We start from the raw sequence: 16546 nt of genomic DNA, 5'->3' as shown, positions 1-16546 counted from the left end.
CTGATCCCGCTTTGGTAGCACTGGTATGAACACATGACTAATCAAACTTGATCACAGTAGGAGACTGAACCACAGGGGTAAAAATGGAAATAAATATACACACACGTGATTTTCTCCCCATTTGAACTGATCTGCTCCCAGAACATATTTAGAATATTTATGCAGCTTTATATCTTTAGCACTGCTAAGCTTCGAGAGGGACCTGGGAAGGTACTAGAAGAGTTAATTAAATTCTGATCTCTAGTGTTAGTGATGAAGAAATACCACTTCCCCTTCTACACAGATATCCAGTTGACTTCCAAATCGATTTGAATTTTTAAATATTGCAATATTTAAAGCACACTTACGTGATGCGTGAAACTGATCTTCTTAATGTAAAGAAGTCCGATACAAGCCAGGGTTTGACTAGAAGTTTTTTTTAAGGTTCATTAACAGGGGCAAGCCAAAGTTAGCATTCAAGAGAAAAGAAAATGAAAGGCCAAGCATAGTGTACAACCTTCCGATAAATCCTATTTCTCGTCCCTCTTGCTTCTCAGATTATTCAGACCTTGGGAAACTGGTGGGAAAGAAACGACTTGCATCGTAAAATACCAAAGCACTGAAAGATGACAGCGAGGTGGCAATAGGTTATAAAAGGGAAAAGGCCTTGTTTTGTTGCTCAGATAGGACAAGTGATACGGAGTCTCAAGCCTAGAGAATAGGAAGGCCAGTACTATAATACTATAAAAAACTGAGATGGCTGAGCTGGTTCCACTCCTTCAGGTAACATGAGAGAACATTTAACTACAATATACAAAACAAAAATGCTTACTATGAACGCATGTAAGGAAATCCGGACTTCTTGTATACGGCGACCCATATTTCTGAATGCAAGCTGAAGAACAGAAAATGAAATTGTTATTATTATAATGATGACACGGCAGATGTACAAAGCATGTAAAATCATACCTGGCCTGCTGATTCATTAAGCAAGGATCTGGAGGGTGGATGCAAAATCTATGCGATATTATAATCTCCCAGATGCCTTAAAATAAGATCTTAAGTTGATCAAAATTTTTTAGCTGTGATGTACAGTAGAGTTATAAGCCATCTGAAGAGGATGATCACTTTACCAGATGCTACTATGATTCTAAAAGCATGTTAGTAGCTACTCAAATTTGACCTACTAAATCTCTTTTCAAAAATCTAAAAAGCACATGGAGTTTTCTAAAACCTTTGGCATTTGTGATCTTAAGTACTACATATTAAACACAAATAGAAAACAATATGATGCCATGACTATGATACAGTCAATAGAGTAAGCCAGTGGATCAATCAATAAAGGCACTTTTATTTTTTTAATAAGGAAATGAGTTAATAGTTAAGTTAATTAAGAAGGGGAAAAGGTAGAAGACTTCAAATTATTTACTAATGCTGCAAACTACAGATACAAATGCAACACCAACATTTTAACATGCAGAAATCAGATAAAGGAGCTCTGTATGTAAATCTGTACATAAGTAAAAAACAAAATCACATAAGGAACGTACAGTCTATCTTAAAAGTTAGAAATGCATGTTTACTGCAACCAGATTTCCATCACTTTCCTTAGCAGAGACTTCAGCTGTGACAAGCTCCAGTGTTAGGCACCACATACCAGCACTGCCACAAAGTGAAAGTAAAAGCTGCAACTCACCCAAGTATTTCGGGTAAAAATATTCCTGTAGGAGGAAAAAACAAACAAACAAAAAAGCAGAGAGTTATTGAATAATATTTGCTTCTATTGTCATACTATTTAAGAGCTGCTGTTAGTTTGGTGGTCTTGCACGGCAGTTGTTTAACAAGGTCCAAACACAAACATCCTCATTTCTTTTTATTCAGAGCCAGAAGCAGCACAGTATCATACATGCATTTTGTCTTTTGAAAAGGAAAGAAACATGAGCTCCAGTCTCAAGGTATTTTTTGACAACAGGAGATCTGGTAAGTGGCAGTGACTGAGCGTGAAGCCACTTACCCACTATCCGAGAGGTAAAGGTGCTGATGGTGGCATGAAGTAGGGGAAGGAAGAGGAATCTAGGGACAAGACCCCAGAGGGAAAGTGGAGAAACATTTAGTCACCCCGTGCCTCCTCGGAGGCCCTCTGCTGATGCAGAGCACAGGCAGCACCCTAACACCATCGCCGCTAAAATAAAAGGGTACCTTTTGCTCTTAGAACAACGAGCCCCCTACACCTCTAACAGCACCTATGGCCATACCGCCGACTCCATCACATCGTGGAGACTGTCCACTCAAAGAAGGGAATGCTGCGAGTTTGCAAGGGAGGGCAAAATTGACTTTCATTGACCTAAAACTGGACTGCAAAAGGCATTCCCACTCCTCTCGTGGTGCACGGCCACGCGTTACTCTTCCCTACCTTGTATCAACAAAGTGTAGGTGAGAGCAGCAGTTTGCTGATGTGATGTGGATCTAACCTTGCATGTTAGAAAAAATTCAGCCTGGTGAGACCTTGCCAGTCGCATGATTGCTTGCACCGACACAGAGAAACAGCAGGAAAATGCAGCTGTGCTGCATGGAAGGGTGGGAGATTGGCCTAAACTGATCATTAAACCACATTCTTAAAAAAATACAAAAATTCATGGCCAGGAAAAAGGATTTCTTTCCAACTTCACTTCATACTGGATTTCATAATGTATATGTCACTAGTTCAAGTGCTGTTAAAATTGGAACTGGGGCGTGCAATGAGGGAAAACTTGTGGATTTTATCAGTGCTTAACTTTTTTGTTAGAATAAACCATTTCTCAGCTAATTATGAAAGCATATGCATAGTATAATTCTCTTTCATACATGAAGAATTTTCATATTACACTGTATCTGCAGTGAGATAGGGACAGTAAATATCCTGTATTCTACAAAATATGGTCTATACAATGTGCAAGATTAGAAACTATTTTATATTCTTCTCTTATTACAGATGTTTGGATAAGCTTATGCATATATACAGGCATGTACATACAACAGAGACAGGCACACACTGTGATTCAATTTGACCTGGACTATCTAACGCAATCAGTTTTGCATTGCTGTCATTCACCAGAAAAATCAATTGCTTCTGGCAAATACGCTCCAGTTACTGAAATGCACCATGTAAATATTCAGCCTAAATTATGAGAGCATCAATAAAGAAATAGAAGAAATAGCTTACACTTATTCTAATGTTCAATTCTGACATGAGGGTAATAGGCTTGGCATCTTTTGGGATTGAGCTCTGTAATATCACTTTGGATTAACAAACTGAGTGAGGAGCTCAGAACTCACTACGGTTCCCTCTCCCTCTTTTTTTTTTTAAGGTTTAGTTTTGGAAAAGACAAGTCAAACAAATACAGTCAAAATAAAAGCAAAGTAAAGACGAGCGCCCAGCTGTGCTGTAACCGCAAACTGAACTTCAGCCAGCACTCGAGGAGAAAAAGATAGCGGCATGTGATGAAATATTCCAACCATTTTTTCATTATTTCCCCTTTATTCAATATACGTCACAAGAATGTGCATCTGTATTTAACCACCAACAGGATAATCCAGACACTGGCAAGAACAACATATTCTGCACTCAGAGGACAAGAAATAGGAGCTTTCGTATTCATGGCCACCAGCCTAATTGTTCCAAGCCAGTGATGGCAAAAGCATAAAACTTCATTTTCTCCTTGACCTCTGATGAATGATTTGAGTGCTAGAAAAGTTGTATAGAGTTTACTATACAACTTTTTTGAATGAAAGATTAAGGTAACTAGTTATCTTCATTGCATAAATAACCTTCCAAATAAAAACTGACTATGTTGATTCAATGCCAGTTGAACAGCAGAAGAGTCACACACCAAGACACTGTACCACCACAAGCTTCATTTCACGAGGTACAGAACAGAGGTAAGTGATTTAAACAGGAGGCTACTAATAGAAATTTAACCCTTCTTTCCCTGTCTTCCTCATTTGCTTATGTTGTACAAAACCACTTGCTGATCAGTAGCACTTCTCCAGGTCTACAGGATCTGCTGATAAAACCATTCTAAGATAAAGCAACGTGATTGCAGGTTCTAACATTACTCATTCTTGTATGATTAACTTTTCATTTTTCTCTGTAATCAGTTTTCCTTACAACAGGCTTCTGGAAACACAATGACAACGTATTTCCATTCAGCCAAAAGATTAATCAAGAATGAAGGACAAATGATCTTCCACCTTAAGAAAAGGAACTTGCTTGAACTGAAAGTAGCAGTCCCTTTTCAAAAAACACTGATGAGAAGTTTTCCCAGTTGAAAATTCAAGTTGTGCCTAACCGGCACAACAGAAAGACAGAAAGACAGACAGATGTTAATTATTTCTAATGTGAGCGCTCAACTCTACGGTGCCTTTTCAGTCTTCTGCGCTGCACCTTAAGAAAAGGAACTTGCTTGAACTGAAAGTAGCAGTCCCTTTTCAAAAAACACTGATGAGAAGTTTTCCCAGTTAAAAATTCAAGTTGTGCCTAACCAGCACAGAAAGACAGACAGATGTTAATTATTTCTAATGTGAGCGCTCAACTCTACGGTGCCTTTTCAGTCTTCTGCGCTGCACTAAGTCTTAATGACCAACAGATGTCAGGGAAGATGAAAGCCCTATACAGGGTCAGGTCCCTGTTGAAAGTCTGAGACTCATCTTCCCTCCACCAGAAGGCTTCAATTTTATTTTCAGGATCCAGCAAAAATGCCAAGAGAAATGCTTTGAGGCTGCTAACAAGGAGTTAGCAAAGATTCTGTTACTACTTTGCTGATTTCTCAGCTAGTCACCTTAAATTTCAGGCTCACCAAACATCTCACCATCCAGAAAGCCACAGAGTATTCACCGATTTAGGATCAAAAAGGTTATTTAACTGGGACCATTGTGGTAGCAAAAGTCACCACAGAATTATAGTAAGTGTTAAATTTTCAGCCTGGACTCTGGTAAAAGAACATTTAAATGTTGTCAGCACTTCCCCTTTGGATTGGCTTTCCTGATTACTGCTGAAAATAAAAGCAGGAGCAATGGGCTTTTTTAAATAAAAGGCTATAAACAAATACATATTGGACATAAACATCCTCTGGATAGGCTGCTGTACAGACACTGACCTCACCAAGCTTTCTAACCAATCTGTCCACTAGCAATGTCCCCATGGATGCAAGAGAAGACAATACCTTGCAGAAGCACCAACCTCCACAAGAGACCAACCTTCACATCCTGGTTTCAACAATTCCAACCTCTGTGTCTGCTCCTACCAAGAAAACCTTAATGTATTTCCACCCCTCCTTCTTGTGACCCAAAACACTTTCTGTCTGTCTGGTTGCCGCTTATCAACCAGTACGACCAGGATGCCAGAAGCTTCAACAGTCAAGGCACCAGGACACCCGCAGCCTGCAGACTGGCGTGTGGTATGAGTTACACACCACGTGTCACGTGCCACCAGAAGTACAGCTCAGCAGAGATCTCAGGTAAAGAGGGAGAAAATAGGAGAGACTGGGAAGTGCCCCACATCTACAAGTCTCCACCCTTTCAGTGAAATGGAAAATACGGCATGAGGCCAGTCCCTCCAGGCAGGTCCTGGCTTGCTTATTTCAGCTCAGTTCAAGACACCTTTTTCTTGCTGTCCAGGAAACAGCTGTGCTTTAACAGAAAAGGCTTAAGCTCTACAGCCCTCACCCCTTCCACACGAACACATGTACATGAAGCAAGTCTTTCGACGCATTAAACACAATTATTGGTTTCCACAACAGGAGTGCAAGATCTTCGAGTGCATGCTTTTTTCAGGGTAGCGTGACACCACATGCTTTTTCACGGGGTTAAGAAGTTCCTCTCCCACCTACATCCAGACCTTATTCCTACCCTTATAACACAGCCACTACAACACTTAGTGTGGATATCTACAATGAAAAGAGAGCGTAAGTTTACAAGTGTCCTCAAAAAAACCCAACCCAAACACCCGCTCCCCAAAACTCCAGGTTGTTCATTTTTATACTGGTTTTTTCTTCCAAATGTTAACGGTTGCAGTGAAATAGTTAAGAATAGTTTCTGTGGAGCCACCCCCACAATACCCTGCATTGAAACGACTGAGGAGAACTGCAACATGAAAGTAAGAATTCGTAGCAGGGCTGTGGAGTCGAAGGGGCAGAAGTACCTACGTCAGCTTCCCTGTCAAAGGAAACCTACAATGTGACTGGGGTCACCATCTATTTTCAACTCTATGGCCAAACTCTCCCTTAGTCGTAAAATCCAGAAGTTAGTGAAATTATACTGGGTATGTGTTAGTCTCACTGCATTTTTAGAGAAGATGGAAGAACACCAAATCAGAACAGGCGTTAATATGAGTCACTGTATAAAAATAGCCCTTCTGAAAAGGTTCTGAAACAATGACCCTGTCTACACCAGGAAAATGTTCTCACTGTTGCCTAAAGTAATTGGCAACACTGGAAACCTCAGCCAAGAGGGCCTGCCAACTGCTTCTGTTTGTTTTACTTGAGTACTAGGTCAGGTAAGCCTGATCAGCACTGAATCTAACCAAAATCATGTTTGAGCTGTCGTGGCAGCAGATAAAAGACGTAGTCTACAGAAGGACTGTTTGTGTTCCTGGGCAACCGGCTCTTGGTGGCCCTGTCTGAGCAGGGGGGTTGGACCAGATGACCCCCAGAGGTGCCCTCCAACCTCAACCACCCTCTGATTCTGCGATTCTGTGACTGCAATGCTGCTAACACTGAAGGATCTCACAGACTTATATTAGCAATGGTAATTTCTAAAAAGCACTTAGTTACCTAGTTACCTCCTAGAGAGCAGTGACAACTCCCACATTATGCCCTTTTCTCATTTCCATATAATGACTCTCCCTTTTCCTCTTTCCTTCAGGACTGAATGTTTGTCTTGGGCATGGCCTGACCTCCTTGTTTATAAATGTACTTCATGTTTCAACACCTCAGGAATGCACACTATCCTTGCAAAGAAATTGCCGCTACCAACCATGATTGGCTATAATTTAGTGTTTGACTTGGGTTTGCTTTTATACCAGCAGTTGTTTAACTGTTATAACCTGAGAACACAAATCTCATTAATGCTCAAGAGCTCTCTGCATTTTTTTAAACTCAGCCCTAGGCTTTTGATGCATAGCAAATCCCATGCTGAATGATTAGGCCTTCCTCCCGTACAATGTAATTAAATAGTCCTACAATTTAGAATTTTAAATATACGGAACCTATAGTTGTAGATTTACACTCAGATCAATACCATGCTGCTTGCACAAGCTTTCCTTCTCTTTGTGAGGAACCCTACACTCAGCCAGGTTAGTTTGCTTCCTATTTTGCTTTGGGGCAATGTGCATTCTCCACGGAAGGAGCAAAGAGAACTTCTCTCCACAATTTGGCAAGCGAGGCTTTAGAGAAGCAAGCAGGTCATGTTACAATCCAAAAGCAGCCTCAAAGTCTCATCTCCTACCACCAGAGTTACTGTTGTTTAGGGTAGCTTTTAGATTTTGCAGAGTCTCCATTTGCAGAGTACCCATTTCACTGTCCAGCTATTCTGCTGCACAAAGACTATGACTGCCCCTTCCACCGAGCTGTTCATCTTTCCAAACAAGAAGCATTCAAGACCACCCTCTCTCTAGCATCACCTGTTTCATAGAGACTAGGCATCTCTGCAGAATCCTGAAGACTGGAAACAAAAAACATCTATTGTCATAGCTTCCCTCGCCCTCTTCTGAGAGGCAGGACTATTTCCCAACAGCATACTGAGGTGCCACTTCAGCAAAAGATGTTGCTCTGCAATGAGGAAAAACCCACCAATGATGAGAATGCACAATTACAGGGAAAAAAATAATGAAAGGAAAGAAAAGAAGAAAAACAAAAAGTTCCTGTACATCACAGCCAAACAAAACACAGATACTTTACATTTGTGAAGATGTAGGGGGCACAGAGAGATGATTTATATACGTGGACTGAGGCAGGGTTTGATTGGACAGTAACAGCATGAAATGGATGCAACTGGTGCCAAGGGCCAAATATTCCCACAAAAATAATTCGTAGAGTGATTCCAGCGAGTTGGTTGCATGTGCTTTTAAGTTATTCTTAATGCAATCCAATCATGAATGCCTTGACGTTTCCTCCACTGCTTCAGGATTGAAAGGTTATTTTCCCACCAGCTGTATTAATGTGCAATTTGAAAAGAGGATCCCAATTTAATAAGAGATCTTCACTCGGTGTTGTTTGTTTGAACCCTTACTTGCTGCAACACTTACAGTATTTGTACGTGTGGTTAAACTAACACTCACTTAGAAACTTGTCAAATTAAGCAAACAGGATCTGACAAAACACCTAGCATAAGTAAAATGCTGTCTTCCTTCAACATCTTATATTGTGTCATTACTCTGCAATTGTTTAAGGCATATTTAAAATAGAACAGATTCTATATCCCATCCAACGTGATTTAAATGTTTGTGATCTCTCTTATAGGCTCTGTAACATTTTATCCACTGAAGTGAAGAAATACTGTATTTTTCCCCTTCCTGTAATCTAATGATATTGTTTCTTAGGATTTTGCTTACCTGCAGAGGTTGCAACTCACGGTAACAGCCACTTTAAGGCATCGCTGGGTTTGGCCTCAGAGGGGACAGGCAAGCGAGGAATAGGGAAGTGACGTCTGAGACAACACTAGGCCCTTGTGACAGAATCTGATCTCATACTTCCCTGTTCATTATTTTAATAACTAAGTAACTTTTGCTTTTCTGTTCCCATCCCAAATGTTTTCTGGAATTGAACTAGGACTCCCTGTTCCAGGAGTCGGCCAAATGTGGTAGCTCTCCATATGCACATGGTTTTGCGCAGTGCAAGCATGACCCATTCTCTTTGTACTTCTTCATTTATGCACCCTTCTGACCTGGCAGGTGTGCAGAGTGAAGACACCACCAGCACTTTCCCCCCTTCCTGGGTATCCTCCTTATTTCCAGCTTTGCTCGTCCTCTGGGTCCCACTGCTGATGCTCAAAGGAAGAGGAAGAAAACCCAAAACAATAAACAAGGAAACTTCCCCACAGACATGTGCATGTGTGGAGAGCCTCTAGAACAGCAGGTCGTAACAAAACAGTGATGAAGGTGCAGATATGGAAGGGAGACCTGCTGAAAAACTTCAGTCGGATTCTCCAAGGCGTGGCTATTCATTCCCTTCTTGGACAGCATGATCTGTGACGACCCTTTCTGCTTCTCCCCTTGCACCTGGCCTTCCCATCCTAAACCTACGCTGTCATTTGCAATGTGTTGGTGCAACCCTTTGTGAAGCTGCTTGGTGAACTGGACTGGGGAACTGATGCAGCTGCAAAACGATCATTTTTCTCTCCAGACTTCTTTTCTTTAGATCGGTTCCTTAAATCGGTCCATGCAGTGGCACAAATTGCTGGGCAGGCAGGGTGAACAGAATAGGCAAGGGGGTTTCTTACGCCAACTAGATCAGCTGAGCTCTGAAAGGTGAAACCAAAGCCTGAAAAGATCATAATGTGAGTGGAGGCAAAGTAAACCCCCCTGCTACGTTCCTTCTCAGTTTCTTCTAAATCTCTGATGCTGGTTCTGTCCTTGTTCTTCATACTTTTTGGAAAGTAATTGCTTGTAATTCATTAAGTTCATTTAGAGTTTGGAGGGCACATGAACCACAATTACCAATTTATACAGATTCAATGTTTCTCTTACCTGATTCTCAGCTGTACTGACAAACTGTATTAATTCCCAGTAGGCTGCTCCTCTTTTTTTTTTTATTTAAAAACAAAATGAATGAGCCCATAGCCACAAAACTGTTTTCTTATTTTTCAGTTGGCTTTTTCCCCTCTCACATATTTACTAAAACCTATTGTATTCCTCTAAAAAACTGACTTACCCTAACTTTACCTGCTTTTTCCATTATCTTCCATCTTGACTCAAATCTGTATAATCCCCCTGCTTCAATTTACCATTCTTAGCATCTTCTTCCATCCTATCTTCAAAGAGCCCCTCGGTGTAATATTCGCCACTTTTGTTTTCTCTTGTTCCTTCCCTCCTGCTGCACAGGAGGTTTAGCATGTACTACTTTCATGATGTGGTGTTTCAGTATTTCCAGGTCTATTCTGAACTCCTAGACTAAACTCACACGAGTGGAAACAGATAAAGATCAGGTAGGCATGAGTCCAGCAGAGTTGATGGAGCTGTGTCGGCTTCCACTAACAGCAAATTTTGCTCACCCGTCTCAATAACTTTTGATAATGCAGCATTTAGCTGATAAATGTATGACCTGCCTTCTAAGGCAGGTAGGAGTATTTTTGTCACCCTCCTGCTACTAAACTCCACCACCACAAACAAATGCTGTGTCTGTACCGCCAAGTAGATAGATGCATCCTGCTCCACTGTCCCAATCTGTTTGCCTCCCAGATCAGTTAGACCCACTGGATTTTGGTATGACGCTCTCCCATCCTGTGTTTCCTTTATAAGAAACTATAGAGAGAAGGAAGAAAGGGAAGGGAAAACAACTGGTACTCACCCAGATCTCATCCCAGCAGAGAGCTGGGATGTCACTGTAGCATATATCATAGAATCACAGAATCATTTAGGTTGGAAAAGACCTTTAAGATCATCGAGTCCGACCGTAAACCTAGCACTGCCAAGTCCACCACTAAACCATGTCCCTAAATGCCACATCTACACGTCTTTTAAATACCTCCAGGGATGGTGACTCAACCACTTCTCTGGGCAGCCTGTTCCAATGCTTGACAACCCTTTCAGTGAAGAAATTTTTCCTAATATCCAATCCAAACCTCCCCTGGCGCAACTTGAGGCCATTTCCTCTCATCCTATCACTCATTACTTGGGAAAAGAGATGGACACCCACCTCGCTACAACCTCTTTTCAGGTAGTTGTAGAGAGCGATAAGGTGGCACTCAGACTTTTCTACTTCCTTCTTCTCTCCTTCAAGCCACTCCTGTACAAAAGTCTAAATCTCCCCGTATTTCCTTTCTTGAAATCTATTAGGCAGGTACCACTGTGCCTGGGAATCCAGTTCTTCCATATACTGAGTCCAAACAGGTTAAATCACCAGCACGGAGTTCTCCAGTAACTCTTCCCCTCTCTCAGATGAATTATGCACCAGCAAGAAGAGATACAGAAATTCATACCAGCTATAAATCTAGCCCTTGCTCCACACTCTGCCAAAATGCCATAACAAATTGGTATATTGAGAAGAATTTTCACAGCAAGTAACTCTATATTTTTGCCTGGATCTAGAAAGGAATATTCTATACAGGGATGATGACATCTGTATTTAAAGATGGTATCAGTATTTTTAATGTCTAGACTACACAACATTCACTAAATTACTCAAAGAAATTTTATACTGCTAAACTCTCCCAGTAACTCCTCTCCTCCCCCTACATGGCTTCATACTTTTCTGATTAGTATTTACAAATGTGTATCTACCTTGCTATTCTTAGAAATAAGACCTAAATATTGTCTGCCAAGCACCCCTCCTAAACGATCAGAGAAAAGTTTGGATGACTCTAGTCCATGCATGCAGCTCATCTTTGTACCACGACCATGTCACGTAATGGAAGAAATGAAGAAATAAAACCAAGGAGACAGTAACACTACGAAACACAACCAAACTGACCATTATCACACCCTATTTATTGCTTCATCTGCATTTCAGCTTCTTGATAAACCCAGCCTAGCAGAAAGAATGCTGACATTGCTGGATGTTTTGTTAGGATCGGTAATTTTCAAGACAGGACTGCAAAAAGCCCCGAAAAGCCTGGTCTGGTCTCCCTGCCGCCCTTGCTACGAGTGGACTAGAGACCTCCTGAGTCCCTCTCAGCCCAAGTTACCCTGGGATTCTCCGCCAGTGTATCTGACAAGCCATAGATTTTAATAGGAGTTTGGATGCAAGTCCCTCAAAAAGCAAGAGAACTTTTCATGTGCACGCCTGTGAATCAGATGTTTGTTCCGCACACATATGAAAACCAGCTGGCTTTCCATAGTACTCTATTGAGGGACAAATCCATAAACAGTAAACACAGGTGGCCAGGCTGACCTACGCCAGCGTTTCTGGTGGGTCTAACACCTTTCAAAGTATTCAGCACCGCAATTTCGATGGTGACCTGCAGGAAGACCAGTAATTCTTCAACAGTAACAACAGCAAGCAAGATGTGGAGTGACAGATGCCGTGCTGATAAACTATGGTACCAAATGGTAAGAGGCTGCATTCAAACATCTTCCCTATGCTGAGCCTTTCAAAACAGAGAAACACCTTGCACAAAGACACATTTTTGCTGTATTTATTCTTTCGTGACATCCAGCGTTTCCAAGAACACCAGCAACTACACTCCCTTCTGCCCTTTGTTTTACATGCTTGGATGACCACATTTTTAGAACAGGTCAACCAAATTCCAGAGCAGTTTATCAGTCAGTTAACAAGCTGTAATACCTTGACTGCATACCAAAGTCAAATATTTCTGCAGTACTGCTTTTTATAAGGCCTCATCAACATTTTAAATAAGATAACATTCTTATCTCTATATCCAAGATATTTTGCAACTTCATCCCATCTATCACACCTAGCATATCTTTTTAATAGATCATGTTTAGAAACAGTCTTCATACCTCCCATGAACATGCTTTCCATCCTTTTTTTTTCCCCACCATATTATCTTTTCATTTTTCTGTTTGGTACCTCTAGCATAAATGAAATTATAAAACAGGAACCACCCCAGAATTCTGCAGTAATATCTAAGGATGTTATAATCAGCTTCATGAAAAAGACAGGCTGCAAGACTCATTAACCTAGGCTCACACTTGTTTTTACCATGTATAGTCATACAAATAGCACAGACTGAGTTTTGTTCTGCCTCCTAAAAAAAAAAAACAATCTAAAAATGTTTCAATTGATCTTCCTTCCTCCAGTCTGGGTGAGTTGATATTTATATTTCCCTAACATAAAAGACAAAAGCTGCACTGGCCTGCAAATGAATGGCTATTTAGCCCTGCCTAATACACTATTCTTAGCAGTTGATGTAAGTAATCACACATGTGGCGACACCCGCATTCAGGTTTCAGAGAATGTGTATCTTCTGCTGACAGCTTGCAGATGTTGCTTTGGAAAGCTGATCGCTGAAGCAATGGAAGGCTCGGAAAAAGGGTATAGACCAGTAAATAGGAATGAAATGTCATTTACCTATACCAGAGCACCCTTTTTCCGTGCCTTCCATTGCTTCAGTGGGTATCTTTCCATAAAATGTTATTCTTGGCTAGATGTTATAATTGGCTGGATCAAGCTTTTACCTGGGAAGCATCACATAAGCTACACTACAGCCTTGCTTCATCTTACCTGAACTTCTGGAGCTGTCTGATTGAACCAATTAATGTAATTTCGTATCGCAGCTTTAAGTCACAGGTCTTGAAATTAGGCCTTGAAATTCTCTTCACATAACCATAGGAGAACTAAGAATGGCAAGATTTGTAAGGAAGACTCATACATTTCATTAGATCATCTGATGGGGGGGCAGGGAAGAGAGACAACGCTTTTGTGCTCACATCGCAAGCCTTTCTTGAGGTCGAACAGAGAAGCAGCAAGATATTAACTAACCCCAAACTAACCTTCAGTTGTCAAGGCTGCAAGACCATTGCTCCCATGGGACAGTAAACAGCCAAATGCCTACATTTGTGCGCATCTGATGCTTTAAAGCATGAAACCCAGGAGATGTGGACAGACCTGAAAGCCCAGGTCAGCAGCACGCTGATGTGTTCCTCACGGCTTGCCTACTACAAGGTTAGCCATAGGGCTCAGGGCAGGGCAAAAAGTGCTGTAGCTGTTTCTTTCTGCTATGACTTATTCAGCAGGCAGAGACAAAAATGTCAGCCTTCCCAAACTACAAGGAAACATCAGCTGTCAACAGTAATCCGTACATTTCCCCGGTCAATAAAAAGTCCTCACTTTACCTGCATGGACCAGCTGCAGCCTGACAATACGCCGAAGCGTGACTGCGGTTACTGTAATTCCTCAAACGGCTGTTTATCAACAGTTTTCATCTTTCCTGAGTCAGGTCTGTCTCAGCTAACTTCCTTCTTCTGTCAGTCACCAGGACAGGACATAGAAGGCAGCATCAGTGAAATGACAGCATGGTAACTTCCTAGCGTTTAAGAAACACTTCCATTACCTCAGGTGTGTATTAAGGAAATGTGAAAAGATCAAGTCAGAAGAAAATGCAGATGAGGAAAATACTCTGCCCATCAAATCCACAGATACTGCCGGAGGAGTAGTCACCTACGCCTTACAAAGCACAGAAGGCTTCCAATGTGTAGGGTAATAACAGCCCGCACACATGACCTCTGCCACCATGCATTAGAAAACTGCTACTGAACAGCAGCTGCTGCCTTCACGTCACACGCTGATGGCAAAATGGATAGGGAGGGCCATAAATCCCCCTGATAGGCGGTGGCACACCTGCTTCCCAGTCAAATTGAAGCAAAGTAACAGCAAGGAGCAGGACATACTGCACGTAACAAGCAAGTTCACAGCTCTCGGGAGTTTTGTGATGCAGAAAAGGTAGGATCTTATGTCACTGCAGACCTAAAAGTATTATAAAATACAGTACTTCGGTGTAGAAGCACATGTAAAATAAGCAGGGAGGCACAGACACTAGAAGCTTATCTAGCCTTAGTGATATTTCTTCAGGCATTTTCAGAACCAGAGAGAGACCTAGCAGCCGTAACGAAGGAAATGCACCAAAAAAATCAAAATCGTTTGCAATGACAGAAAGTTTGCATTGTCCTGCAAAATACACTTAAATGGCATGACTGGATCTTATAGAATTTATATTACACATTAAAGATTTTAAACCAAAATGATTTCACTATTTTCATTGCAGTAGGAGAACTGTATATTTTTTTCAATATACAAAATACGTACCGAATATTGTTAAAAACTCCTGGCACATTTACAGAGTCTACCACACTCTAAACTGATCTATCAAAGCATCGCCTTTGGCTACTTTCTTGGCCAGAAGCCAGTTAGCCAAACTGGTGACCTCAGATCACCTTTTTTCCAGAACGCTACAAAATCCCATTTGGGATATTTTTCCTGCATTCACTGCTGTATAGTGAATATTTATACTGTGCTTAAAGCTATGTTATTCAACGTGAATATGGAAATAGTTGTGCCAGCCACTCTCACTACTTTACAATTATTCATATTCTGTAATAGCTCAGTTTTACAGAACAGAAGCAAACACTGCTGCAAGCAGATGTGATTACACGTACACATAAGAGGCGTACCGTTAAACACTGCCTGGGCAAGTGTTCCGTATTAAGCTCTAAATTAAAGGCTGTCAAAAAGAAAAGCCAGCATCACAATGTTTTTGCCATACTTACTACTGCCTTGTGACAACAAGCTACCGCACAGTATATCCAGCGCTGAGCCTGCTAATGAAGCACACATGTCAAGACTTGTCTGACTGAAACATAAAACATCTCCTCAGATGAGTCCCTCCCTTGCCTGTGGTGTGTGTGTCTCTGTGTACTCACACACACACAGACACACACACACATTCTCTCTCTCTGTCCTATCTTCTCCCTAGAGCATCATACCATTAACAGGAACACGCTGTGCAATATCAAGCTTCAGTTTGAACACTGAGAAAATCCACTTCCCACTGCTAAATCAATGCCAGATAATCTCTGCAATGAGAACAGCCTATCCAAAACTGTGTATAGAGGAGGTATAAAGTAACTGGAAGAGTAAGCCAAGCTTAGCAGAGCAACACAACTGCATCCACATGCTGTCCAAAGTGAGAAGACTGAAGCGAAAGTCAGCCTTGAGAAGACTGGAAAAGTCAGCTCCGCGTGCGGTGTGCAGGCTGTAACTGTGTGAATCCACGCTTAGTGTCAGCAGTGCAGCAGTACCACGTTCCCGTACACGTGCTCTCCTGCTGTCATAGTGACAGGTCCTGAACCTATGGATTCCAAAATGCTAACCAAGCCGAATATGGCCCAAAAGGATAAAGTGTGTTTATGACATACTTCTTCTGAGAAACCCCTATTCTGACATACGCCACAACATCAAGGGGATTTTAAATACAGCTGGGATGGGAGGGTGAAGGAAAGCGGGACAGTAGGGTGTCCAGACAGAGAAGCCATAGCATTATGGTGCACTGGTCTTGCTTCATGGATTTACGCCATGGGCGAACAGGGCCCTTCCACTCTCCGGGGACAGCAGTCATGCCAGCGGGCGTCAGGCTGAGCCGCTCACCCAGACCATCCTCGCTGAGGTATTTCTAACCGGACAGCACTGACACAGCCCTGGCGCAGGCTGAGTGATAGTTACGCCGTGTGGCTTCGTGTCATTCACCTAATGGTGCGGTTCCTCCTCCTCCTCCTCCTCCCAACGGCTTCCCCAGCTGTGCAGGCAGCTGGCGCCCAGCCGCAGATGGATGGAGAGAGGGTGGGAGGGCAGAGCCGGACAACCCACCGAAATCTCCGCGGCGGCTCTGCGCCCTTACCGTCTCGGGGTCGTTCTCAAAC

General features: G+C 42.0%; 1 protein-coding gene across 1 annotated transcript in view; it reads right to left on the bottom strand.

The window, feature by feature from the left end:
- GAS6 (growth arrest-specific 6) overlaps positions 1 to 1700 on the bottom strand; it is a gene marked incomplete at its 5' end in the record, with an annotated part of 28186 nt that extends 26486 nt beyond the window's left edge. The window contains 2 exons of the mRNA XM_009587472.1: positions 812 to 874; positions 1676 to 1700. Coding sequence (XP_009585767.1) covers positions 812 to 874; positions 1676 to 1700 — 88 coding nt within the window. The remainder of the gene's footprint in view (positions 1 to 811; positions 875 to 1675) is intronic.
- Between the last annotated feature and the right edge of the window lie 14846 nt (positions 1701 to 16546).

The sequence above is a fragment of the Fulmarus glacialis genome, unplaced genomic scaffold, assembly GCF_000690835.1.
Source record: "Fulmarus glacialis isolate BGI_N327 unplaced genomic scaffold, ASM69083v1 scaffold13911, whole genome shotgun sequence".
Lineage (NCBI taxonomy): Eukaryota > Metazoa > Chordata > Aves > Procellariiformes > Procellariidae > Fulmarus > Fulmarus glacialis.
Note: the sequence above shows the minus strand (reverse complement) of the source record. Positions and strands in the feature narration are given on the sequence as shown.